Below are 27,875 nucleotides of genomic sequence, written 5' to 3'. Positions count from 1 at the left end.
TGCCTGTAGCTATGAGCGCTCCTGTGGTGCCCCTGTCACGGTGTACTTGCATTGCCTGTAGCTATGTGCGCTCCTGTGGTACCCCTGTCACGGTGTACTTGCGTTGCCTGTAGCTATGAGCGCTCCTGTGGTGCCCCTGTCACGGTGTACTTGCGTTGCCTGTAGCTATGTGCGCTCCTGTGGTACCCCTGTCATGGTGTACTTGCGTTGCCTGTAGCTATGAGCGCTCCTGTGGTACCCCTGTCACGGTGTACTTGCGTTGCCTGTAGCTATGTGCGCTCCTGTGGTACCCCTGTCACGGTGTACTTGCGTTGCCTGTAGCTATGAGCGCTCCTGTGGTACCCCTGTCACGGTGTACTTGCGTTGCCTGTAGCTATGAGCGCTCCTGTGGTACCCCTGTCACGGTGTACTTGCGTTGCCTGTAGCTATGTGCGCTCCTGTGGTGCCCCTGTCACGGTGTACTTGCGTTGCCTGTAGCTATGAGCGCTCCTGTGGTACCCCTGTCACGGTGTACTTGCGTTGCCTGTGGTAGGATGGAGTTAGGAATGATCAGAAGTGGGGCTGTGACTTTGTGGACCATTGCTTGCCATGACCATACAGCTTTTCTGACACACACCGTAACTTACTGATACGCAGCATGAATATCTGGTTTTGACCTCAGTGTGGTAAGTTGAGAACTATTTTTGTTTTGGTCTGCCCTCGTGAAGGAAGGTACTCAGAACTGAACTCACGGAAATGATGCCCAGCAAGCCATGCTCTACCACCATTTCGTCAACCAAGCCAACCCATCCGTCCCCCTTCCTTCCTCATCATGGCCTGGGTCTGGCTGCTTTCCCCCAGGACGGTTAGTCATCTGGACCTCATGTAGTTTGAGTCATAGCTGGGTGATTAGTGGACAGTCTGCATGTAAATGATACACCTTTCCCTAGGGATAGTCAGTCATCCAGCCCCCAAAGGCAGCTGTGCAGGAGGTTGTGGGTGACGCAGACACAGCAGCTATGTGGCCGGGCGGGGTCTGCAGGCCACACTGCTGTGTGGTGGTAGTTTCAACAGGGATGACTTACACTCCTCTACTTGGTCCGTAGTGGTCTAGTTGCTGTAACTGCATTGCTGTTGTGTCCCTGGTTAGTGCAGGGCATGGGAAGGCTGGCTTTAAACTGATTCCCTGTACCACCGGCTGTGCTGAGGAAAAGTGGGGAGGCATCTGCTCTAAAGCCTTCCTCAAGGGGTTGGGGAGAAGCCTAGTGGTTGCACACTTGGGGCCAGGCTTTGACTTCAGGTCCAACTGCCTGTGTTGGGTGGCTAACAACCACCTGCGACTACAGCTCCAGGGAACTGACTTCCTCTTCTGGCCTCAGCAGACACCTGCACGCACGCACGCACGCATGCACGCACGCACGCGCCTTTTTGACTCGATCTCTGCCTCTTTTCCACACTGAAGAGCCTCACCGCACAGGCTCTCCCAGCACCACAGAGCCTGCGGACATTCGGTTTCTTTCTTCTTCGGGGCCTTTTAGTCTCCTCAAGGCCTCACTAAATCTTGCCTAAGCTTAAAGACTTGGCTTTTAGGTTGTTCACTGACACACTTGGAGCCTTAAAGGGCCAGCCGCACGCGCATGCTCCGTAGAACTGATTCTCAAGGCCATTCCACCACAGTGCGTCAGCGCCACTGAGCGGGGGAGGCACTGGCTAGGCTTCTGGTAGCTCGGAGGAGGGTCTGGGTTGGGGGAGCCTAGGTGCCCTTGGTGTGCCAACCCCTCCTACGCAGACCTCTGTGTCGGGTCACTCTAGAGAGAGGGTGAGGGCCCAGCAGCACGGGCTTTAACACGCTTTCTTGGTGACCCTGACACTGGAAGCGCCACTTGTAGACATCATTCCATGACATGCGACGCGCATCCTGACTGACAGCTCCCAGTGATCCTTTCTATTGTGGCATCTTCTCAGAGTGAAATAATTAAACAGGTAGGCTGACTGCTGGACCCAGGCTGCAGGAGCTTTGCCCTGGCAGTGTGTGTCTCCTGCCTGTGACCGGATCCCCGCAGCTGGACGTTGGGTGGTCTCGCATGTGATGGCTCAGAAGCCTCGCTTTACGTCTCGTGGCTGCTCGTTGCCAGGGCCTCCCCTGCAGAGTGTCCGCCTCCAGCAAGCCCACAGTCAGAGAGAGAGCAAGAATGGTTGAGCAGGGTGTTGATGGCTGTGCCTAGTCTTTGACACACGTTTCCTTTTGCTTTTATCTAAAACAGTTTCTATGTCTAAGTGCCAAGGAGACTGAAAAGTGTGTGAGGAGCCAGGTAGTTATGCGATGCTTTCAAGATGGCTTTGAAGTGGTCAACATGGTGTCAGCCGTTCATCCCAGATGTGCTGATCCAGGACCTGGTCATCGTGCCGGGGTTACACTACGGTTGGAGCGCCGTGTGCGTGTGTGTGTGTGTGTGTGTGTGTGTGTGTGTGTTCTGCCTAGGGAAAAGTGACAGGCATTATTATTGAATAATCCAGCACTGTCCGATAATTCTATTTTTATTTTATTAGTTTTTTTCTTATAGTGGAGCTCAAACCCGGGGCCTTGCATGTGCCAAACATGTGTTCTATCTCTAGGTAAATCCCCAGACCATAATATTTTACATGTGTATTTGTGTATATATTTATGTTTACAGTAGCTGCATTAGAAATTGGAAAAGGGTCAGATGATATATGGATTTTAATTATACACTTTGTTAGACCTAGTGAATTCAGTCCCCTTTTTTAGCATTGATCAATAGTAAAATTAGGGACAGGCTAGTTTTCATGGCCCGAGGCTCGCACTCGGGAGGCTAACACCAAAGGACCTTGAGCCTGCCATGGATTGCAGAGCGAATTTAAGCCTGGGAGCTAGAGAGACCCTGACTCAAATGTAAGCAGGGTTGGGGGCACAGCTCAGTCTGCAGGATTCGCCCAGCATGTAGAGTGCTTTAGCTTTGATTTTGCCATGGGTACCCTACCAGGAAGACATTTTGCATTGTCTTTGTCTTACTAAGTCTTTGAAACTCAGCTTGTAAATGTCTTCATGTCTGTCTAAGTGTCCCTGTGGCTGTGGGCAGGGCAGGCGGAACTCATTCCCTCCCATAGTTGGTATTGATGTTGCCTGTTTGCATTCCTTCCAGACCAGCGTACGCCCCTCCCAGGATTGGGGAGGGGGAGACTAGGAGGGGCCCTGGGGCTCTCTGGTCAGCCAGTCTAGCCTACGTGGTGATCTTTAGGCCAGTGAGAGGCCCTGCCTCAAAAAACAACATGATGTGACCTGAACGTTCTCCCTCTGTTTCTCTGTCTCTCTCTGTCTCTGTGTCTCTGTCTCTGTGTCTCTATATCACACACACACACACACACACACACAGACACAGAGACAGAGGTTTGTTCAGAGGAATTGAGGAGCCAGGAGTTTCATACATGCATGGATGAGTGCACGAACACCAAGAAACACTCTGGTTCTTTTGACTGCTTTGGTGAACATTTCTGAAGTGTTTCTTGTGGAAAGCGCTGACACACCCAGAGTCTGGCAAAGTCAGACTGTGGTAGAAGGGTAAAGCCAGCCCAGTCAGCTATGGCCTTGATGTTTGTCACTGAATTGCAGAGCCTGTCTGGAGAAGTGCCTCTGCTCCGGTGTCTTCTCTCTGGCTGTGTGTATCCCTGAGGTACATGGTGACTAGGAAGTGACACATCCGCTCTGGAGAGCTGACCCTGGCAACTGTTGTGTTGTTCTAACTCACTTGTTAACGAAGCAGTGAGTCTACAAGTTCCCTGTCTTGCCCTGTGTTAATGGCCTTTAAGGCAGTGGGTACTGCAGTTACCTCAACTCTGGGAATTAGAGACAGGAGGATTGCCCTTTAAGGTCAGTCTTGGTTATAGGTCATTGAGGCTCTGTCCCAAAGTAAATGAAACATAGAGCTGGGCGGTGGTGCTGAGTGCCTGGGACCACAGCACCCCAAAGCAAGGAGGGTTCTTAGTGCAGTCAGGGCCAGACCCTGTCCCAGCACCACCCGTCTTTATGGGTAGCTGCTCTGTTGCTCGGAAGAAGGCATTTACCTTCCGCAGGCCAGGCTGCCTGCCCAAGCATGGTATCAGGCACATTGACTGGGCTCCGCTAGGTCCATCAGTGAGGAAGACAGCCCCGCCTCCCAGGTGACTCGGCTGTGGCCTGAGAGTGAAACCTAATCTGAGCAGCCGCCAGACAACAGGAAGAAGCCAAAATGAAGATGGTACAAACAAAACTCCTTCCTTGTTTCTTGTTTTACCGCCATTCTTATAAGATTTATATCAGGGAATTGACAAGCCCATGAGTTTTTTTGTTTTGTTTTGTGTTTTAAAGATTTATTTATTTACTATTTATACGGTACTCTGCCTGCATATATCGCTTACACTAGAAGAGGGTTGTGAGCCACCATGTGGTTGCTGGAAATTGAACTCAGGACCTTTGGAAGAGCAACTAGTGTTTTTTTTTTTTTTTTTAATAACTTTTATTTAGTTTTATTTTATGTGCACTGGTATCATATGCCTTGGAACTGAAGTTACAGACAGGTGTGAGTTGCCATGTAGGTGCTGGGAATTGAACTCAGGTCCTTATGCTCTTAACCACTGAGCCATCTCTCCAGACCCCAGTGTTCTTAACCTCTGAGCCATCTCTCCAGCCCAGCGTCTTTCTTTTGAAAGGACAGGAACATAGCTTGTAATGCCGACCGGCTGGATCTCTTCCTCTGACTGATTGTAGTGGATTATAGAGGCTGCGGACGGAAGACGTGACGACATTTTAGTCCTCTTGCAGAGAAAAGCCATACAATTTCACTTTGCTCCCCTCTAACCAGATCACATCGTTGCTGTGAGTTCGCAGTGGTCACAGGTTTGAACCTGAGTGGGAGCTTGTAGGTCAAGCAGGAAGGAGGGTCGCAGCAGGGTTGCGGGGAGCCTTTGCTCCACATCCTGCTGGGACACTGTACTGCAGAGCAAGAGCTTCGTGTGTGACTCTGCGTTCCAGGCATTTGAGATGGGTGCCCCTTTCCTGTTCTGGAGAGCCTTTCTTGCAGGTTTGCCCTTCAGGGGGTCAGGGACAGAGCCTCCCCCTAAAGTGACTACATAGGAAACGACCAGCCACACTGTTTCAGTGCGTACTTTCCGAGACATCTGAGAACAAGCCTCTGCGTGTCTCCCATCCAGGAGGAGCCGGTAACCTCCAGCTTCAGTCTCCCTTCTAGTTCCTTCCCTGCTTCTTGCCAAACCCCGCCCCTTAGGCCACGCCAGTGCACAGGTGCCCCGTGGTTTCCTGTTCTCAGGTTTGCACTGTGGATGTTGCTAATGCAAACCCAGCAATTCTGAACACAGGTGAACACCACCTACACCGTCACCTGGGGAGAGTCCCAGGCAGGACCCTGGGATGATAATAGTGATAATAAATAGTTGCTGAAAGTTTAAGACTCTCCAGCTCAGTAGACAATCAGGTTCAGCAACGCCTGTCACACGGCTTTTGCCTTACCTGCCTTCAGCTGAACCAGGAAGATGTTCCTCAGGACTGAGTGTTCCGGGGCCTCATGCAGAGGAAGGGACCTTCACACTGAAGTCTGAGCCGTGAGCAGGCGTCCGACAAGTTGTCAGTGACCCCTGTGCAAAAGTTCAGGGCAGAGAAGGCTAGAACTCCAGGGCCCTGGCCCTCGTTACCTGGGAAGGCAGCGCAGGCGGAGGAGAAACTGTGCTCTGGGAACAGAATCCCAGTTTGTTATTCCTCCTTCCTGTTCTGGAGACGTCGGCAGGAGTGGGCTCTGCCTCCACTTCCGCATGGCCTCTGTCTCAGCTCTGTTACCTTCTCATAGCCTTCAGGAGGGTCATCGGTGTCTGAACAAGAAACAGAGGATTTGCCTCTTCTGCGCAGACTGTCCCAGTCGAGGTGGCTGCCTTCTGAGGGAGAAGCCTGAGGTTTTAAACTCCCAGGCTGTGGCTGCGCTCGGAGCATTAAGTCACTGGGAGCTTTAGTCGTTGATTTAATCAAGGTCAAGGGCTAGGGTGTGGTGTCTCACGCCTTTAATCCTAGCACTCAAGAGGCAGAGGCAGGGGGATCTCTGTGAGTTCAAGGCCGGCCTTGTCTACAGAGTGAGTGAGTCCAGGACAGCCAAGGCTACACAGAGAAACCCTGTCTGGAAAACAAAACAACAACAACAAAAATCAAGGTCAAGGGCTGAAAGATCCGGGCTACAAAATCTGTTTAGAGACATTGCCCTGTGAGAGCTTTTGACTAGTTCACCTAACGCCTCCCTCCTGGTCCTCACAGCGCTCTCCTTCATAAACTGTGGGGGCTAGGTAGTGCCTGTGCCTAGGTGCCTGGCCTTGAGGCTGCCGTACTGGTCCCAGGGGCAGAAGTAACATACAGTTTATAGTTTCTGTTTTGATTTGTGTGTCGCTGGTTTTAGGGGGCATTTTCTATTTCTTTGTTGCTCAAGTGTCTTGTTTAAGGATCACTATTTTGATTACTGAGTCCGCCCCCCCTCCCCATGCTCTCTTAAACCTGACTGACAGCTCAGGGAGGAGCCTCCGCACTCCGTACCAGACCTGGAAGGAGCTGCACATAAGCACCGGCCACGTCCACAGACAATTCATTTACACTGTTTCCCAAATGGCATTGAAAATTTAAAAAGAATTTAAAGTAATTCATGCTTATTAAGGAAAAATGTAAAAACCAGGCTAAGTAGAAGGAAAGAAAGCCATTTGTCCTACGTTTCAAGCATAATCATTATTAATTCTGACTTTTATTCTATTTCTTTAGACCTTTTATTCTTTGTGCCTCCCCTAAGATGCTTATGTGAGCAAAAGGGAGGTAAAATTATGCCTAAAACAAAGCTAAAAAGAATCCAGTCTACTTAATCACCATGTCTCAGGTTAGCATTGGAACCTAGCTCAAAACCGCGGTGCAGTGTCAGTGTAGAATAAGCTGTTTAACTAAGGCTCTCATTGTTGCACTGAGCTGAACTGGTCTGAATTCAGTAGGAATGTTTGTCAAGTGCCTGGAGCCTGGGGAAATGGGGTTTTGCTTTTTTGCTTTTCCCTGCCACAATTTAAAAAAAAAAAATCTCCCAGCACTCGGGAGGCAGAGGCAGGCGGATCGCTGTGAGTTCGAGGCCAGCCTGGTCTACAAAGTGAGTCCAGGATGGCCAAGGCTACACAGAGAAACCCTGTCTCGAAAAACCAAAAAAAAAAAAAAATCTCCTAAGTCTCCCATTGATGTTTTGGCAGAGCAGAAGTAGAAGGGTGTTTGGAGGCTAGGGCTGTAAGCAGTCCTGTGGGCGCTCCTGTGACCTGGCCTCCCGCTGTGGGCACTCCTGTGACCTGGCCTCCCGCTGTGGGCGCTCCTGTGACCTGGCCTCCCGCTGTGGGCGCTCCTGTGACCTGGCCTCCCGCTGTGGGCGCTCCTGTGACCTGGCCTCCCGCTGTGGGCGCTCCTGTGACCTGGCCTCCGCTGTGGGCACTCCTGTGTCCCTGGCCTCCGCTGTGGGGCGCTCCTGTGACCTGGCCTCCCGCTGTGGGCGCTCCTGTGACCTGGCCTCCCGCTGTGGGCACTCCTGTGTCCTGGCCTCCCGCTGTGGGCACTCCTGTGACCTGGCCTCCCGCTGTGGGCACTCCTGTGTCCTGGCCTCCCGCTGTGGGCGCTCCTGTGACCTGGCCTCCCGCTGTGGGCGCTCCTGTGACCTGGCCTCCCGCTGTGGGCGCTCCTGTACCTGGCCTCCCGCTGTGGGCGCTCCTGTACCTGGCCTCCCGCTGTGGGCGCTCCTGTGACCTGGCCTCCCGCTGTGGGCACTCCTGTGTCCTGGCCTCCCGCTGTGGGCACTCCTGTGACCTGGCCTCCCGCTAAGGGCACTCCTGTGACCTGGCCTCCCGCTGTGGGCGCTCCTGTGGAGGCTGATGAGTGGCCCCCCTCAGCTCACTGTGTTTTCACTTTCATAGTCTGCCTTTCCTTGTGCAAGACAGGAAAGACAAAGCCTAGCGTGTGCGTGTGAACCTATGTTTTAAATTTTGCTTTTGGAACAAAAGCTCATCAGATAAAAGCTCTTGACGTGAAAGCATGCTGACCCAAGTTCAGTCCCTGGAGCTCGGTGGGAAGAGAGACACAGACCCAGGAAATGATTCTTTAAGACTACACATACCTCGTGGCACTCACGTGGCTGCACTCACAAATGCACCCCCCCACACACACACACATGCATACACAAGCACATGCATACACACAAGACAATAAAAAATTTAAATGAAAAGATTATTTTGGGGCTGGAGAGATGGCTCAGTGGTTAGGAGCTCGCATACTCTTACAGAGGACACAGGTTTGATTCCCAGTGCTCATGCTGCTGGTGACTCCAGCCAAGGGTGAGCTGGCACCCTCTTCAGGTCTCTGAGGGCATCAGCATTCACGCTCATATATGCACAAAATATATACACATAAACAAAAAGTAGTAAAATAAATCATTTTTAAAAAGAAAAGTTACCCCAATGGGCAGTAATTATATTTGTTTATAGGACATAGTGAGATGTTTTGATATGCATTTATACTATAGGGTGATTTAATCAAAGGTTGAATTACCATGTCCGCCGTCTCATGCTTTTTTATCATTCGTGTGTGAGAAAAACATTTAAAATCTAACCTTTAAGGAATTATTTACCTTTTCATTTTTTGAAACAGGGTCTCCTATGTAGCCCTGGCTGGCTGGGACTTGCCACATAGATGAGGCCGCCCTCAAGCTCACAGGGATCTGCCTGAGTGCTGGGGTTGACGGCACGCGCCACTACGCCGGCGGAAAGTTTGACGCCTTGTAGACGCGCTGCTGGCATACGTCAGACAGTGGCAGCAGGTTTAGAAAGAGCTACTAAAGCCATTGTAGCTCTGTCCTCTCTGTGGCCACAGCCGTCATCGGGGGTCGTGTGGTTCGTGACTTTGATTGGCAGCAGAGAAGGGGTGCCTGGCCACCTTCTTGTTTAATTGTTTCCATTTTCTGCTCGAAGTGCCATCATTTGCAGCCAGTGAGGAAATTCATCTGATTTAGTTAAGCATTCCCATGGACTAGGGCCACCAGTAACGTGAGTGAGCCCCAACCCTGCGACACAGGAAGTCGGATAGTGAGCAGTGGACACATGGGAAGTTGGATAATGAGCAGTGGACACAGGAAGTCGGTTAGTGAGCAGTGGACACTCAGGAAGTTGGATAGTGAGTAGTGGACACGCGGGAAGTCGGATAGTGAGCAGTGGACACGTGGAAGTCAGATAGTGACCAGTGGACACAGGAAGTCAGATAGTGAGCAGTGGACACGCGGGAAGTTGGATAGTGAGCAGTGGACACAGGAAGTCGGATAGTGAGCAGTGGACACGCGGGAAGTCGGATAGTGAGCAGTGGACACGCGGGAAGTCGGATAGTGAGCAGTGGACACAGGAAGTCGGATAGTGAGCAGTGGACACACGAGAAGTCGGATAGTGAGCAGTGGACACAGGAAGTCGGATAGTGAGCAGTGGACACAGGAAGTCGGATAGTGAGCAGTGGACACACGGGAAGTCGGATAGTGAGCAGTGGACACAGGAAGTCGGATAGTGAGCAGTGGACACACGGGAAGTCGGATAGTGAGCAGTGGACACGCGGAAGTCGGATAGTGAGCAGTGGACATGCAGGAAGTCGGATAGTGAGCAGTGGACACGCGGAAGTCGGATAGTGAGCAGTGGACACGCGGGAAGTCGGATAGTGAGCAGTGGACACGCGGAAGTCGGATAGTGAGCAGTGGACACGCGGGAAGTCGGATAGTGAGCAGTGGACACGCGGAAGTCGGATAGTGAGCAGTGGACACGCGGGAAGTCGGATAGTGAGCAGTGGACACGCGGGAAGTCGGATAGTGAGCAGTGGACACGCGGGAAGTCGGATAGTGAGCAGTGGACACGCGGGAAGTCGGATAGTGAGCAGTGGACACGCGGAAGTCGGATAGTGAGCAGTGGACACGCGGGAAGTCGGATAGTGAGCAGTGGACACGCGGAAGTCGGATAGTGAGCAGTGGACACGCGGGAAGTCGGATAGTGAGCAGTGGACACGCGGGAAGTCGGATAGTGAGCAGTGGACACGCGGGAAGTCGGATAGTGAGCAGTGGACACGCGGGAAGTCGGATAGTGAGCAGTGGACACGCGGGAAGTCGGATAGTGGGCAGTGGAGCGCCGGGGTGGGGGTAGGGGGGACCCTGACCCTTGTTTCGCAGCAGGACAAAGGTGAGGCCTCATAGCTGCTGCTGTCAATCTTTAAGGAAGGGGTGTGGCCCGCTGGCTCTTAACTGGGGACTTCCCAGCTGTGGGAGCTGCCTTCTCCTGCAGGCTCATTGTCTTAGGCTGCAGCCGATTTGCATAATTTCCTCAGGGTGGACTTTCCCTTTGTACTCTTTCCCCTCTGCCATTTTCCAGAAGGAAAGTGTCCCAGAGCTTGCCTCGAGGCCTGTGCTCTGCCGGGCATCCTGTGTGCCTCTGGCCACGGTTAGAGCCGCGTGACCTGCTGGTTGCCATGTCTCTGTCTGTGAGTTATCATGGCGGCCTGTTTCTTGTCTGTGACTTACCCTGGTCTCCGGGCTCCTCGTGAACCCCATGGAGATACGTTAGGTGAACCTAACAGGCACAAGTAGCGATTTTACAAACCCAGTCACCGTAGGGAGCTAATCTGTGTTTCCTCAGAAGGGTTTGGAAGTCATGAGAAGGAAGAGTGGAGTTCCATCTGACAGTGGTGCGTGAAGGGTCTCTCTGTGTAGCCCTGGCTGTCCTGGAACTCGCTCTGTAGACCAGGCTGGCTTCAAACTCAGAGACACACCTGCCTCCCAAGTGCTGGGAGTAAAGTCATGCGCCCGCCTCCCTGGCTTGAAGAATGCATTTTAATTTAGGGGGAAAAAAAGAATCCCAGCATTACACCAACAAAGCTAGATGCTGTGTGTGTGTGTGTGTGTGTGTGTGTGTGTGTGTGTTGTGTTGTGTTTCCTCCAACAACACATCCCTTAGCCTTTCACCTCAATGTGTGTGGTGAACAGAGGAGAACTAGAAAATTCTAGCTCAGGTGAACCCCTGTGAGGCTGGGTTTGTGTAAATCATGCAAAGCGAGGGCGCTCCATCATTCGTCTTAAAAGTATTGTTTAGGTTAGGTATTGTCTGCTGTGTTCGTAGCACTGGTGCTGGCATGTTAAAAAGCTGCCAAGCAGAGCTGACACTTGCTGGTGTGGGTTCCTGCAGGTTGGCAGGTCTGCGTCCCCAGCCTGAAACAGCAGGGGGATGCGGAGGGATGCCAGAAACCCACAGTCTGATAGGATGAAAGAGAGCCCACTTCCTGGGCACTTCCCCAGCGGTCAGCACCGAGCTACGTGCAGTGGTTGAGCAGGCCCCAGCGGCTACAAAGGTAGTTCTGAGTTGCTGCCTGGCCACTGGGCATCCAGTGATGGTTCCTCCCGGAATAAATGGAGTCTCAGAGGGTCATGGTGGAGTGAGAAAACAAAGGCCAACTTTCCACGTGAATTAGGGGTTTTTAAGCCCTGGGCAGTGAGGGTGCATGTGTCTGGTTCGCCAGGGCTCAGGGTGCCAGGATCTGCATGTGGGCCTCAGTACATGGCCTTTTCACAGGAAGGAAGGCAGTACTTAATTATCCTATGTGTGAGGGGATGGCTGGCGCCTAGGTGTAATTAAGGACCATTTGTTGGAGGCTAAGATCTCAGCACAGGGTGGGGTACTTTCTGGAATTCCCTGTTTTTGTTATCAGAAAAGGTTGGGCCTGTATTTTGTTTTAGGACTACGTAGTGATGCCTCTTAGTTGGGGCGAGGGCCCCGCTGAGGAAGGAGTCTGTTCGTCATAGATGGAGCATGAGCACGGAACGGGCTATCCGCAGAAGATGGACGTAGGCCTGAGCTAGCAGAGCCCGCACTCTGGCATGGAGCCCTGGCATGCTTGGGCTTGGTTTCAGCAAGCCACACCTAGAATTGGGTTTCCTGAGAAAAATCCCAGGCATACTCTATTTTTCTTGGCTTCGTAAATTTCCACCCCTAAGATAATTACTAACGTTGCTGTCTGAGTTATCATTATTACAATCAACATAAGTGGCTAAGATTCTTGGGGTCCAGAGGGCAGCAGCTCTGTTTGCAGCCTAATATCGAGTCTCTTACCTTCATTTGGCGGGGGGGGGGGGGGGGGTGGGGGTGGGGGGGTTGGGGGGGGAGGTGGGGGGTGGGCGGGCAGTGGACACAACGGGAAAAGACACTGCGACTGAGGTGCTTCTGAAGGAAAGGCTTGGCAGGTTCTCAGCAGACAGGAAGTAGAGCATGGGATGCCAGAGCGGGACACTGAGGCTATGGCACAGGACTGCAGAGGAGAGTGTGATGGGTAGGTGTAGACTTCGTGAACGCTCTGTGGCTGCAGACAGAGCCTGTCCACACAGTGTGCCACCAATGCGTGGCCATCTGTTCTCGCACTGTGCTGTCCACTCCTTCAGTGTGTGCCCTTCCTGCCCTGAGAGCTGGACAAAGTGGGGCATCTGGATTTCTTTACAGTAACCAGTCTAAGAGACAAGATTGGCGGGGAGCAGAGGAAGGCGGGACAGAGAAAGGGTCTTAAAGTAAAGTTAATTATAAACAAACTTGAAAATAAATAAGAACCCACACACCAGCATTAACCCCATCCAAATCCGTGCAGCTCAGTGAGCGCAGCGAGCACCAACATTTGGGGTGGGAGCTGTGGGGCTTCACACTTCACGCTTTGAGTGTGGAGCATATTTCATGTACTCGGTCACCTCACAACACTTCTACACCATGTGCTAGGCTCTGCAAATGACACAGAACATGCATTTCTGTCTTGTTTATTTCTGAGATCATGTGACTTGCTTAATATGCTAAGTCCGTTCATTTTCTCATAAACTAGTTTATTCATTTATCATTTAAAAAACATTTTTATTACACTTATTATGTGTGTACGTATGTATGTGCATGTGCATGTATGTGAGCGTGTGGCTGTATGTGTGTGTGTGTATATGTGAGTGTGTATATCTGTGAGGACATATATTGTGTGTGTGTGTGTGTGTGTGTGTGTGTGTGTGTGTGTGTAGGTCAGAGGACGACTGTGGAGGGCTGGTTTTCTCTTGCCATGTGGGTCCTGGGAACCCAACTGAGTTTGTCTGGCTCAGTAGCAGCTGCCCTCATCCTCCGAGCCATCTTCCTAGCTCTCGTTCATTTATTTCTGACTGAAAAAGTAAGATGTGCATTTGAAGAAAACGTATAAAATGTAGATAATTTTAGAGGTAAAATATACAAATGGTTTTGGGACAGAGAGGATCTTGGGAGAGCTTAGGAGGAGGACGCAGGCCACCACTGGAGAGAGCCCTTAGCCACCGCCTGTGGTGCTGACATGTAGTGCCGTGACACCAGGTGTTCTCAGGCAGTGGTGTAGGCTGAGCGCATCATTTGCACTAGTTCAAAGCTCGCTTGTGCGCTGGTCATGCGGCTTCGTGCTACCCACTTCCTCCAGGTGGCCAGTTAGACTTGTTTGTGATGACATTGTCACTGCCCTCAGGGCAGTTGATGTTACGGCTGCCCCACCTGAATGGCCCTTGGGCCTGACAGTGTGATGCGACTTGTGGGTTTCCTAGTTCTTCTGAGAACTCGATGTGCTCTGGGCAGCCTCACCTCAGGGGACTCTCAGGTACAATCAGCGCTACTGTTTCCGAAGGCTCACAGACCGCCTCTCCAGCAGTTCAGTCTTGGGTCCCCAGCTAAGAAACACTAGAATAGATGGTGATGCGGGATTCATCCCCAGGGCCATTCAGTCAACCATCTGCTGACGACAGTACTTGCATGAGCTTCAGACTTAGGCCAGCATTATTGTTGCTGTTTAAAGGTACGGCCTAATAAATGTTTATTATTGGGCTATAATTACTACAGCGGTATTTTCTAACCTGCTCTCAATAAAAATAGACACCTGTTATATTTTTAAATTGCCTTGGTTCACCTGGGGCAGGGCAGATATTAATCCCCTAAACTGCCTTTCAGTGACTCTGCCCCAGTCCCACGCCGGCTGCTTCTGATAATCTCTAGTGAGCTTTCTCCCACCCATCATCCCAAATACTTGCTAATGTTCTTCATCTGGCACGTGCTTCTCCTCCACCTCACCCATGGCAGTGGATTCCTTCCTTCTTGTCCTTCTTGCTCACTCCCAAGATCCTCTTCTGGTCTCTCTCTCTCTGACGGCTTCCTTTCCCAAGATCCTCTCTGTCCCCAAAACCTGTGAATCTTAGCCACACCTATCCCATTTACCCTGCCTGGTGTATTGGCTTTTTATCAGTCAAACAGCAACAGATTTTTAGGCAAGGTTATGAGCGTTTTGGGGTACGTGAGTCTGCTGATTTAGGCAGCAACCAGACCAACCCCCAGCACATTATCCTGTGTGAAGGGCCCTGCTCCCCCCACGGTGCCCCCATCACGTCCATCCTCTCCTGGTTTGACAAACCCCCCTCCGTTTCCTGCTTCAGCCCAGCCCATCTGTTCTCCCTGTGGCTGCTTCTGGTACCTTCCACCTGCCATGTTTTCATGTTCTCAGGAGCGAGGGTCATTTCCTGACACCTTCCTTTGGCCCCCAAGCTGGCCAGTGACCACACTCTGGGAAAGTGTTAGCCATTTGCTCCCTTTGCAGCTCTGGTGGCTTCTGCTTGCTCTGTTTACATCAGCTAGAGAGAAAAAGTGGTCTCGTTTGGGGTAGCACATGCAAGCATATGTGACTATTTTACCCTTCAAGCTAATCTTTGTGTCTTAAATGCTCTTTTGTTATGCCAGCAGGCCTTAATAAGGAGAATCCCTTACGTTGAAATGATGCATATTTACCCCCAGTGTGGTTATTCTCTGTATGGCAATGCAAGTACAGTTTCAAAATTTACCTAGATTCATTGCTTAAAACCAAGTTTGCTCTTTTCTTATTTTTATTTTTATTATATAGTCTTACTCTCTAGCCCAGGCTAGCCCCAAACTCATGGTGATCTTCTGCCTCAGCCTCCTAAGTGCTAGGACTACAAATGTGAGCCATTGTACTCCATTATTTAATGTTAAAAAAAAAAAATAATCCAAACTATATCTATTTGTGAGCCTTGGCTTTTGAACTCAGGTCATTAAGCTTAGTAGCTGTGCCTTTACCTGCTGAGCTCTCTTGCTGAACCCATTATTAGGGCTCTTAAGAACATCTAGTAAGTTTTGCAGGATAACGTTTTCTCAGCTGAAAAAAACGGGGCATTTTGATTGCTACTAAATTACTCCTTGTGTTTTGACTTGTGAGAGAGGTTAAAGGTCAACAGGTGACTGCATATTTTTATGAGCAGTTCATCTCACTGTGAGGCTGAGGAGGTAACCCGTGCCTCACAGCAGCATCAGGACTAAGTTTAGCAACATTTGAGCAGTCAGTCTCTGAGGCTGGTCAGCACGCATTCCTGCTTTCAGCTGGTGTGCATCATGGAGCAGATGTACCAGGCTGGGGAAAGTTCCTGGAGAGCCCACGGCGGCACACAGAGGGTTAACAGACCAGGAGGCTTTCTGGGGACGGAGACACTGAAATGGTTTGAGCTGAGCAGCTGCCAGCAGCCTGCAGCTTCTCAGAGGTGTGTGGGGTATTCTCATGGGAGGAAGAGGAAGAGGAAGAGGAAGGGGGGCTGAGGTCTAAAGTTAGCCTTCCTAGGAAGATTCTTCAAGTCCCTGTAACTTTTCATGGCGTCGTGTGCGTGTTAAAACCCAGAACTGAAGCCCTGGCTGAGGAGCAGCGTCCACTGGTCTGCCATGCGCTAGTGTTGCCTCCCCAGGGCACGGTCCTGGGTGTGCCTGTGGTGGAGGGGTTACCCAGCGTGTGTGGGAAACGTCCAGGCTAGCAAGTCCAGGGGCTCAGTCAGTGCTGCTGTCCAGAGGCCAGGCAGGTACCTCTGAGAGGCCTGTAAAGGGAGACTTGGCCACCTGCTTCCTGCCCCCTGGAATGACGTTTCCTCTGGGTCTTGTGCTGGTCACATGTCCTCTGCAGTCCTATCCTGAGGCTTCCTTGGGGGCCTTAAGTCTGAAGCATCCATAAGGGAAGCAGCTCAGTGTGCTGGACCACTTGAAGGTGCAGGCTGTCTTGGGGAGGACAAGGTGACCAGAATGGCCTGTTCTGGGCTTTCAGTAGAAAGCGAGCTGAGACAGGGCCTGGCCGCCCTGTGAGTTCTGCATGTCCTGTAGACACAGCCGGGAACCTTGCCTTACCGCTTCAGCCCTTTTTGCGTAAAACAGCGCCTGAGAAACTTTTTACAAGCTTTGCTTCCTTCAGTGTCTGGCATGCTTTCTCCTTCAGAGGGTTTGCATCACAGAACTAATCTGCATGTTTGTCCTGGGTGCTTAGAAATTCAGAGCCAATTAAAAGCGCCCCCCCCCCAGTTATAAAAGAAATACAAATGCATTGTTATGTTTTAGAAAAAATGCAAAATCCTTAATAAAATGCCCAGCTGGTGGCGTGAACATGTGGCGTTTCCAGCCAACCATCAGGATCAGCAGAGAGAGGGGATGCAGTGCGTGTTCACACAGGTGTGAGCTTGTTTGTATGCTGCATTCAGCCGTGAGCTCCCGTGGGGACCAGAAGTGGTTGTTAGATGTTTGCTTGCTTTTCACTCTGTTTTTTTTGAGATGGGGTCTTTCGCTGAACCACTGAACCGTGGGTCATCCATTCTGCTACTGGCTGGCAAGTTAGCTCCAAAGTCCTCTTGTCCCTGTCCCCACCAGCAGTTGCTTTGCAGACATACACACCGGTCACGCCTGGCTTTTAAGTGGGGGTGGGGGGTGGGCGGGGGCTGGCAGTCCAAACTCGTGTCCTCACGCTCGCTGAGCGCCTTCACAACCCTCCCTTGTGGTTTTGAGACAGGTCTTGAAATGTAGTCCAGGCCAGCTTCGAACTCACAGCCGGAGGGAGCTGAGGCTGCAGATTTTCAGCCCCAGGCCCCCAGCCAGTGAAGGGTTTATTGTCAGCTGGTGGAGGTTTTGCAATGTATTGTAACAGCACAGTTGGTGGAACTGTTTAGGCCAAAAAGCCAGAGTCCTGAATTTAAGACCTTAGCTTGGGAACCCCAAGTGGATGGACGTCTTATGTAAAGACTGTTCACTATTTCATTAAATTCCCTTGATCAGTGCTCGCTGGCTGACATCTTTTTAGCCATTTGATCAGTTAGAATACACAGCCAGTTCAGCATGGAGTCACAGTGGCATGGGCACACTGACGCCCTCTCTTGCCTTGTGGCCTCTTCATACCTTTAAACTTTGTATCAGTTCACCCTTCATACCTTTAAACTTTGTATCAGTTCACCCGTGCGAGAAGCTGGGCCACGTTACCCGCAGTCCTGTAGGTGAGCCGGGGGGGGGGGGGGGGGGGGGGGGGGGGGGGGGGGGGGGGCTGAAGCCGTGCTCCGGGCACAGGAAACTGCTTCTCAACTCACGCGCTGACGCCTTCGCATCACAACCAAATACCACTGCATCTGACTCAACAGGCTGTGTAGCTTGTCTCCATAGAGTGCAGGAGTTCTGGTGCTTGTGGCCGCGGAAAGCCGAGGGACACTTGGCCTATTCTGCGAGCCACTGAGAAGCTTTCTGAGCTGTTTCGTGCTGAGACACTGTCTCTCTAAGTCTCGTGTCTAGGACACATCTAAATTTTAATTTTGTTCTTTTGGATTAATGTATGTGTAACAGAAACTTTATTTCTCCTAAATTTTTGCCCCCCTCTTACAATGGTTTTTCATATTCATGGGTCCTGTTATTTTGGAATGCAGCTTTCATTAGGAAGCCTGAATTTACTTTGAAAGATAACCTATGCCCCCCCCCCCCCCCCGAGACACGGTTTCTCTGTGCAGCCCTGGCTGGCCTGGAACATGCTCTGTAGACCAGGCTGCCCTTAATCAAACTCAAAGATCCACCTGGCTTTGTGCTGGGATTTATTTATTTGTTTGTTTGTTTATTTTTATATTTTATTTAATTTTTTTGGTTTTTCAAGACAGGGTGTCTGTGTAGCCTTGCCTGTCCTAGACTCGCTTTGTAGACCAGTCTGGCCTCGAACTCACAGCGATCCGCCTGCCTCTGCTGGGATTAAAGGCGTGCGCCACCACGCCCGGCATATGCACTACCATTGTCAACCTACCCAGTTTCTAAATCTTGAATAGTTTCCTGTCTGTTTTGTCTTTTCTTTTCTTTTCTTTTTCTCTCTTTCTGATTTTGGGACAGGGCCCTTGAATCTCTTGTGTGTTTTAGGAGGGGAGTGGTCTGGAAGTGCTGACCCTTGGCCCTCTGCCTGCGGGCGCTGTGACTACAGGCCCAGACCCCAGGCCTGGCGTATGTGATGCTCAGGGCTTCGCGCCTGCTAGGCAAACACTACCAACTGAGCTATGCTCCCAACTCTTTAAAAATACATTTGTCATAAAAGCTTTGATTTTCTAGATACGGAAGCTCACATTGTATTCTTAGGCACACCTTGAGCTGGTGGCAATTCTGCCTCAGTCCCCTGGGGTGCGGAATTGTGCGTGTGAAATTCGTACCCCGTGAGTTAACCAAGTTTTAAATGGACACAGTAATTTATTCATTGCACAATGAATGCCCATACTCAGAATGGCTTAAATAGCAGTGACAGGTGCTGGAGGGGAGGCAGCGGGCGGGCGGGCCCTGGGCGGCCACTCAGCTCCCACTTGAGCTCAGCTGAGCTCGCAGCCTCAGTCACTGTGCCTGGAGATTGGGGTGAGGATGGGACCTGCCCCCTTGGCTAGCTTCTGTCCCCGCAGCTCCGCACTCTGAGCCTGTGGATGCTATTTACCGACCTTTACTAAATTTGTATCGGCTATTACATGCTTCCTGATTTCAAAGAAATAAACAGCGGCACTAAGTGGGAGGTGCTCCCCCAAATACTGCCTGGAGGACAGCGTAAGGCGCTTCACTGCGTGTGTCCCTGCGCCTTCGTGGCAGGTCCCTTCTGTTTTAAGATTACTAGATGAATATGAGGAAATAATAAAGATAGTGGACTCCTGAAAGAATGCTTTCTTCTTTTGCACAAACAGGACATGAAACCCAGCTCCGTCCCTGGGCTGTGCAGCGCACCCCTCTTCTCCGGAATATCTCTGTCTTGGCTTCCATCCGTTTCCTGTTCTTCCAGAGGGGCGAGCCTCTGCTCTTCCACTCTGGCCTTCTCCATCCCTTAGCCGGGCACACTAACTACCTCCCAGTGTGTGCAAAGACAGTGACCGTGCTAAATGTTTCTGGTGCACGGAACAGCAGTGTACCCAGCATAGATCGTCTCCCTGGCATGAAACAGTGGGTGTGTGAGGTTTTGCATGCTGCGGTGTGTCCTGCAGGGAGAAACGATGTCTTGTGCTGCACTTCCTGGGAACACCCTTGCTCGCCTGTTTGGTTCTGCTTTGATCAGGAGCCAAGTATTTGGTACTTAGCCATAGCACGAACGAAAGCGCTCTGTAAGTGCGACTTTCAGGCTGGCCAGGCTACCTAGCTGGGGGCTTCAGATCGGAAGTTATTCCGAGGCCTTCTGCTCAACTCTGCGCTATTTGGAGTCGCACTGGCTTGGCCCACGCCGTGTGGAACAAGACACAATGAGGCTGGTCTTTCACCGCAGAGGCAGTACACTGTGTATTGTTCTGTGTGGGGTTTGTTTTCCTCTGGCCAGCGAGCAGGGAGCCTCCCATTTTCCAAGCTGTAGTGACACCCCTGGAGGCTGGTCTTCTTGGTCACGGCTTCCCACCCCTGCGGGCTCTGCGCATCCAGCCAGTGAGACTAAGCCCTCCTGCCTGGGAAACAGGCTTCCTTCCTTTTCTCTGGCTGGCGGTGCATCGGGAGACGCAGCTGTCCCTGCTGCAGGCTTTCTGACAGCGCTCTGGGTGGAGAATGCAGGCTGATAAGTGTCGGACGAGCGGTAGAAACGACAAGAAAGAGCTGGTTATCGAGTCCCCACTGCAGTGCAAGGATGCCGCGCAGGGAGACGCCGAGGTGGAGAGCTCAGCCTCGGTAAGAGCCCATCGCGACTGTCGGCTCTCCCACATCGCTTGCCTGTCCCTCATGCTCCGCCTGTCTCCAGGGGACCCTTCCCTGTACCTTTCCTTGTAGACTGACCTAAAGTCCGCTCCCACTTTTTTTCTTCCTGAGGAAAGAAATGTTGATGTTTGTGGATGTACAGGTTTCTAGGAGGAACAGTTTCATAGTGTTCAAAATTTTGTCACAAGGAAGCCAGCCCAGCGAGAGATGCCTTAGTAGCTCCCCAGGAGTTGAAGGGAAGCACTTTGCCAAATTAAACTCTTTTGTGCATTATCTGTTTATGTCTGTGAGAGAACTGGGCAGGTCCCAGGGAGGGCGTTAAGACTACAAGCACTCTCTTCCCATGCTAGGAGTTATCTGGGGACTTTGCTTTGAACAAAGTCAGAAAGAATCTCAACTGTGAGAAAAGTTGGTGTCTTAACAACAACCAAACCCACAGCGGTTTGAACGGAGTCAAGTGCCTTTGTAGACACTGCAAGGGAAGAGCTGAAAAGCAGTTGTGTTCTTAACTGTCATTGAGTGGGCTGTGCTTCTCCTTTGGAATTTCTTTGGTACAATAAAGGCACTTAATTTTCTAAGCAAGCTGCAATAGCCACCAGCATGCTCCGAGAGGGGACAATTGAGCCTTTCACATGATCTGCTGAAGAGATTGTGAAGCTAGAGCCTAGCGCTTCTGTGTAGCTTTAAAAAATAAATAAATAAACACAGACGTTCAGTTGTGGCTGCTACAGCACTGTGGTGTTTGGTTTCTACTCCCAGTGTTGGCAATGGCTGTAAGGACGGGAATCTGAACTTCCCAAGAGCAAACTTGACTCCAACAGAGTCGCTTTCCTGTGACAGGGAGGTTGCCTTACATTGCACTGCCTTCAGAGTTGCTCTGCCCGCCCCAGGCTGAGGGTCAGTGAAGTAAGCCACCCCAGTTCATTTTATCTCACGTGTTTAACAGCCTCTCCCACCCCCTCCCTCCTCCCCCTCCCCCCTTCCCCTCCTTCCCCTCCTCCCCCTCCCTCCTCCCCCCTCCCTTCCCCAACCTCCCTGCCCCCCAGTATACAAAGCTTAGGGAGTGGTAGTTTGTTTGCTGTGGATGCTTTCCTCTAGCCTGATTGAGCCTCCTGCGCGCCCCCCACAGTGAACAGTGGCGTGGCGGCTGGGGGATGCTGTGTGGTTTCAGTTTCCTGGGGAAATAGCTCCACAGCTGTTCTGTCCCGTTTCTCCAGATGCATAGAAAACAGTTACCCAGGGGACGGAGTAGCTTATGCGATGTTCTGATTTCTGTTTTGTTTAGTTTTTCTCCCCAGACATGGTTTCTCTGTGTAGCCTTGGCTGTCCTGGACTCACTTTGTAGACCAGGCTGGCCTCGAACTCACAGAGATCGGCCTGCCTCTGCCTCCTTGAGGGAGCTTCTGATTTTTTTAAAAAATAAGATCAGAGCGACCTTAAAAAAATAACTTCTCTTTCTAGTGCTCAAAAAATTTCCCCCTCTACTTAGCTATATTTATTTGTTTAGCTCAGTCTCACTCCAGACAGTTCCAGGGGGAATTATAAAAGAAAAGGCTGGGCTGGCTGCAGCTGTACACGGGGAAATGCTGCTTGGGGCTCAGAGGCTTCTGGTCCGGTGGCTTGTTCCAGCTCTGTGCACCTGCAGAGGGGTGTGTGGAGAGGGAAGGAAACGGATACAGCCGCCTTTCTTATCTGCAGGAGTTTCTCTTCCACCGTAAACAAGATAAGAGCAAATATCAGATAGAAACCAGGATGGTTAATAAGGGGTGGGGCCGCCCGCACCAGGGCAGGTCTCTTTGTCAGCGAAGACAGCGGGCCCACTGCAAATGAGAACTCAGCAGGCTGCTGGGAGCACAGCTTGTTTCTCAGGCGAGCACTCTGAGGCGCACAGACCCAAGCTCAGTGTATGGCGCACCGATGGACAGTCTAGTGCCAGCAGTCCCTGCGCCTGTGTGAGAATCCCTGTGCCTGTAAATCTGAGCGAACTATATGGAGGGATGTATAAGGGATGCAATTCATTCAGGAAGTAACGTTTAGTTATTGTGTATGAATAGTCTCTGGAAGGACAGCTGACGGTTAATAAGGAACGTAAATAGCACCCTCTGCCCCTGTGGTGGGATGCGGGTCAAAGCCTCCCGCGTGGGAGGCTCCAGATGTGCCGCTGCTGAGCCACACCGCAGCCCTTGTACACAGGGAGAAAGACAAGTGCCTTGTCCTGCTCCTCGGAAGGTGGCCATGTTTCTAGTTTGCTCTGCTAGTTTGCTCTGCGTACTTCCTGACTTGTCCTGTGCTTGCGAAAGCACAAATCTCCATACAGCTGGCTGCTTTGGAACGGTCATGAATAAAATGTGTTTTAGTGTTTCCTCCCAGCGCACATCCAGAACCCTGCGTGGGGTTTATGCTAGCACGCGTGCGCATGCGTGCGTGCATGGGCGCATGCATCCTGCCTAAGAGAGCAGGCTTGAGTCTAACCCCTCAGGTGTAAGGATGGGGCCTTAACTTCCTGCCCCCATCTCATTAGCACCAAGGCTGCAAGAACATACTACCACACCTGCCTTGCACATGGGGCCGGGGATCAAATTAAGTCCTTGTGTGGCAAGCGCTTAACTGACAGCCGTCTCCCAGCCCATGGATGCCTTATTTTTAATGGTTATGTAATGTTCCCTTTTGAACACCTACTTTTACTGGGTATTTATTAAATTTGTTACCACAGTGAATATATTTTAAGGCACTTTTTGCAAACCTACTTATCCTGTAAACTATTACAAGTGTCACATTTCCCTTGTGCTTGCCCATGGTGGGTCCCCACACCCCACCCCCAGGTCAGATATGTTTAAAGTTTCCCTGAGCAGTGATTGATTTTTTTTTTTCTTTAGGGCTAGGAAAGCTACTGATGGTGGTTTTGTTTTTAGATACAGTCTTGGCTTCCAGAGCCTTCTGTCTCACTTGCCACCGAGTGTTGGAATTACAGGTCTAGGCTACCACGCCTGCCTAGAAAGTCAGTATTTTTTAAGAACATGGGCCCGTGTATCATAAAACCTCAGAAGCCAAAAGGGTTCAGCGTATAGGTGGGTCTTGCCTCTGCATTGTAACAGAAAGCAGGGCCTGTGGCACTCAACTGCAGAGCATCAGTGGTGACTCTGGCCGTGGGTGAGGTGCGTGGAGCACGCAGGACAGCCTGAGCTGTGCCTGTTGTTGCTCACACCGAATACTACTCTTTGCCCAGCAAACACCAACGTGATTCTTGGAAAGACCTTTTCCAAATTGTTACTTTGGAGCCCTTTAGAGGAAAAGGGCGTGGCACTCCCAGGGTGGAATTTGGCAAAGCTTTGAATCATCCATAGAGCTCCTGTGTTGCGTTCTTCTGTGGGACAGGTGACACTGGCCTTAGCTTGAGAGTCTTGGCAGTTGGTGGATGCGAAGACAGGGAAAAGCCACATGCAGCGGTCTCATGTTTTCACAGACGTTGCTTGGGTTTTCTCATGTGTTTGTGAGACATTAACAGATGAATTTGAGTGTTTGTAGTCACTTGTGAGCAGTGAGGCGGCCAACGGCCTTTCTGTCCATGGACGAGGCTCACTCTACATGCAGCAGACTGAGCGAAGGGAGACCAAGGTCTAAAGTGTGCAAGGATTTAATAGCCTGGACCTGTAAGACTCTGTGTCTGTATGAGCCACCGTAGAAGGAAGGACAACAGTTGGCATTATCTAATGAGTCATTTCTTCCTTCATTTGTGTGTCAATGTTGTGAGGTTTGGGACCGTTCCTGCCACCTTTGAGTGGTGACACATGGTCAGGTGACCCAAACAAGGACACCCGCTTCCTGGGAGCTCCAGGCACTGCGTCTCTGTGCCCATTTTCCTGCTTCTTTTGTTTGTTCATCAGTTCACTCAGCCACACGTGTAGATCTGAGGTCGGCCAGGCTTGCTGGGTAGCCCCTGGGGACACGGAGGCCACCCTCTCCTGGGGTGCTGAGGCCTGGGTAATGAAGGGACTCACCTAGGAATGCTTTCTTACAGCTGCTGTGCACTGATCTCACCCTTCATCCGCAGCTGGAGGGATATTGAAATGTTCACGCAGCTTGGGCTTTCGAGGCACCGCCCCCTCCTAGACCTGTGTGCACAGGTGGGGCTCCCACTCTCACGCCCCTATTTTATTGAGTAATGCAGGAAGGAATCTTTGGAGTGCATTCCTGGAAAGAGTGAAGGGACAGTAATATTGTACCTGCAGGCGCTGCCATGCCTCCTGTCCCCACCTCCGTCTCATGCCATTTCATTTCTCCTGCTGTACAGTGTATGGCCTGCATAAACACTGGCTGCCGGCTGGGCAGGAGGCAGAGGCAGGTGGGATCTCTGTGAGTTCAAGGCCAGCCTGGTCTACAAAGCGAGTCTAGGACAGTCAAGGCTACACAGGTAAACCTTGCGTGGGGCTGGGGGGTGTACTGGTCACTGTTTTAAGCAGCAAGGACATGCTCCCTGTTTTTTATTTTGGTGGACTAACACACCTCTTTGATGCATTGTTTTTGTGAGTTCTCACAACCCTGGGAAGCAGGGAGCCTTCAAGGTTCCTCTTACAGGAGGGGAAAATGGCTCAGAGGGGCTTGGTAGCTGGATCTGCATCTTGGAGCTGCAGAGCCAATATGGCAGACGGCTGGTCAGGTTCCCAGAGCTCTGTGCCTCTGTGTACACATTCTCTCTGTCTCTGTCTCTCTCTTTGACAAAGGTGAAGGTATTCACTTAAGCCCACCATTTGGAAGAGAAAGGTAGACAAGAAAGCTTTAAAAAAAAAAAAAAAAAAAAAAGGAAAGAAATCCTCACTAACATCTTGAAAATTGGAGCTGGAGCCATGGCTCAGTGGCTGAATACCTGCTGATCTTAGAGAACACTGAAGCTTGGTCCCAGGTCCCACCCACTGGGTGGGTAGCTCACTGTTGGTCCCAGGATCAGCACTGGGTCGGTAGCTCACTGTTGGTCCTGGGGTCAGCACCGGGTGGGTAGCTCACTGTTGGTCCCGGGGTCAGCACTGGGTGGGCAGCTCACTGTTGGTCCCGAGGTCAGCACTGGGTGGGCAGCTCACTGTTGGTCCCTGGATCAGCACTGGGTGGACAGCTCACTGTTGGTCCCGGGGTCAGCACTGAGTGGGCAGCTCACTGTTGGTCCCGGGGTCAGCACTGGGTGGGCAGCTCACTGTTGGTTCCAGGGCAGCACCGGGTGGGTAGTTCACTGTTGGTCCCAGGGTCAGCACTGGGTGGGCAGCTCACTGTTGCTCCCAGGGTCAGCACTGGGTGGGTAGCTCACTGTTGGTCCCAGGGTCAGCACTGGGTGGGTAGCTCACTGTTGGTCCCAGGGTCAGCACCGGGTGGGTAGCTCAGGGTCAGCACTGGGTGGGCAGCTCACTGTTGGTCCCGGGGTCAGCACTGGGTGGGTAGCTCACTCTTGGTCCCAGGTCCAGCACCAGGTGAGTAGCTCACTGTAGGTCCCAGGGTCAGCACCGGGTGGGTAGCTCACTGTTGGTCCCAGGATGAGCGTTCAGTGCTCACTGTAGCTGTAACTCCAGCTCTAGGGAATCTGACACCTTCTTTCCTGTGGGCACTCCCTTACACGTGCAGATGTATGTGTGTGCACACAAACAGACCTTTAAAAATGTATGCATGCACACGCACGCACACATACATGCCCTAAAACACGATGTAGGTTGTTGGAGAAGATCACCTGGCTAAGTAACATGAAGGGGGTGGTGGCGCTTGTGCAGGAAGGAGTGGAACTATGGCTAGAGTGTGGCCGGCCTCAGGTCTGTCTTCTCTTACTGTTATGTGGCCCGTTTTTCCAGAAAGGCAGACAGAAGTGGTCGGCTCTGAGGAGGCACAGCGTGTGGCTTCCCACCTCAGCTTCCTTTCTTCCCTTTCTTCACGGTCACAGCACTGGCCGGCCAGCCGTCAGGCTTCATCCCCTGTTGGGAGAACGGGCATCACAGAGCCTGTAGTGTTTAGAGGAGGCGTCTGTTGGCCCGGCAAGTCAGAAGAAACATTCTTATCAATGTTCAGGGTCCGTTCCCCCCCCCCCCCATCACCCCCAGCCACCCTTTGCTGACCTTTGGTGTTTTCATCTATGCAATGAGAGGGAGGCAGCAGGTCGCCTTTCTGGTCTCTCCTAGAACAGCCCAGCGTGGGGGCCATGGCAACCATCCTGGAGGCTGACTTTCAAGCTTTAAGTGCAGTTATGTAAAAGTGCTTAGTTTGGGGGTTTGTGGGACTGTCCTAGTTTGGGTCACTATGGCTGTGATGAGACACCATGACTAAAGACAAGTTGGGGAAGAAAGGGTTTATTTGGCTTATACTTTCACATCCTGAAGGCGGTCAGGACAGGAACTCACACAGGGCAGGATCTTGGAGGCAGGAGCTGAGGCAGAGACTGTGGAAGGGTGCTGCTCACTGGCTTGTTCCTCATGGCTGGCTCAGGTTGCTTTCTTAAAGAACCAAGGACCAGCAGCCCAGGCATGGCACTGCCCACAATAGCATGGGCCCTCCATCACCAAGTACTAATTAAGAAAACGTCCTACAGCTAGATTTTTGTCAGGGAGTTTTCTCAGCTGAGGTTCCAGCCTTTCAGATAGATGATTCTAGCTAGTGTCAAGCCAACACCAGTACCGTATATAAAACAATGGGGCAACATCTCATCATGAACAGTGACCAAGTTAGATGTTTGAAAATGCATAGAAGCGCAGCAGAATTTGGCACAGTGGACAGGAAATATTCGAAGCCCCATTTGAGCCTCCAGACTGCCCATGAAGGTAACTTCAGAACCAGGAAGGCTTGGATTATAGCTGTCAGTTTTCTAGAAATACCCTGTAACTTGATACAACTTTCGGAATGTTTCCTAGAAAGGTGTTCCGAGGCCTAGGACGTGTGCAGGACCCTCCCGCCTTCCAGGTGTTCCTGCCTGACCAGCAGGGCAGAGAGGATCCCATCAGCTCCCTGGTAGGAGTTGCTGCCCACAGTCCTCGGTCCAGAGCTCCCTGTTGTGGAGAAAGTTCCTCCCAGGGAAAGACCACCCGGGGACCGGTGTGGAGGACGCACACGCAGCTGGGAGCTGCACCACTCACCCCCCAGAGGCTTGGAGCCCATCACATAGCTCTCCTCATGGGTAGGAGCTGCTCCGCTCACCCCCCCCCCCCCCCCCCCGGAGGCTTGGAGCTCACCACACAGCTCTCCTTGTTCTCCGTTGTGGAGAAGCTGAGGCCTGATGACCTTGCTGCTCTGGGGCTGGCCTTGAACTTGGCTGTGGTAACTTCCAAACTATTATGTCAAAATACCCTGGTATCCCTGCCTGAGGGCCACTCTCCTGTCCCTTTTCCTCCACCTTTAGAGATGAACTGTCACAACCCAAGAGAGAAAGGATGAAGCTGGAGGGAGCAGCTAGTATTCAGCATGGCGTCCCCAGCTGCGCTGCTAGCATTGGTTAACTGACATGTTTGTGACTGGACGTGGGTACAGAAGGACAAACGTAAATCCCTCCAGTGTGACCTGTGCCGGAACCTCTTTGTCTCCAGTACCACATCTTCCTGGAAACCACTGTTGAGACACATGGCCATGCTGAACACATGTCAGAGCACACTGGGAGTGACCGTCTCCTCGCTGGCTTCCACACATCCTGATCCTCTTGGTGCTCAGTGGGACCTGAAAGACAGAAACAAAGATGGCGGTTACCGGGGCAGGAACAGTGCAGATAGGGGCATCTCAGGGACACCAGGCTCTCCCTCTTCCTCCTCTCCCTCTCGAGGCCAGTTCTGACCTCGCCATCTCTACTATGG

General features: G+C 51.6%; 1 protein-coding gene across 2 annotated transcripts in view; it reads left to right on the top strand.

Annotated features, from left to right (window-relative positions):
* The window catches only part of Dock9 (dedicator of cytokinesis 9), a 276,731-nt gene that overhangs the window by 82,473 nt on the left and 166,383 nt on the right, over positions 1-27,875 (top strand). Inside the window, exon 1 of one of the 2 annotated variants that reach the window (XM_051160987.1) lies at positions 19,627-20,040. The exons of the other annotated variant lie outside the window; for it this stretch is intronic. Coding sequence (XP_051016944.1) covers positions 19,921-20,040 — 120 coding nt within the window. The 5' untranslated portion in view covers positions 19,627-19,920. Of the gene's footprint in view, positions 1-19,626; positions 20,041-27,875 lie in introns of those variants that run through there. 2 annotated transcript variants of the gene reach the window in all.

The sequence above is a fragment of the Acomys russatus genome, chromosome 18 (genome assembly GCF_903995435.1).
Source record: "Acomys russatus chromosome 18, mAcoRus1.1, whole genome shotgun sequence".
NCBI classification, from domain to species: Eukaryota; Metazoa; Chordata; class Mammalia; order Rodentia; family Muridae; genus Acomys; species Acomys russatus.
Note: the sequence above shows the minus strand (reverse complement) of the source record. Positions and strands in the feature narration are given on the sequence as shown.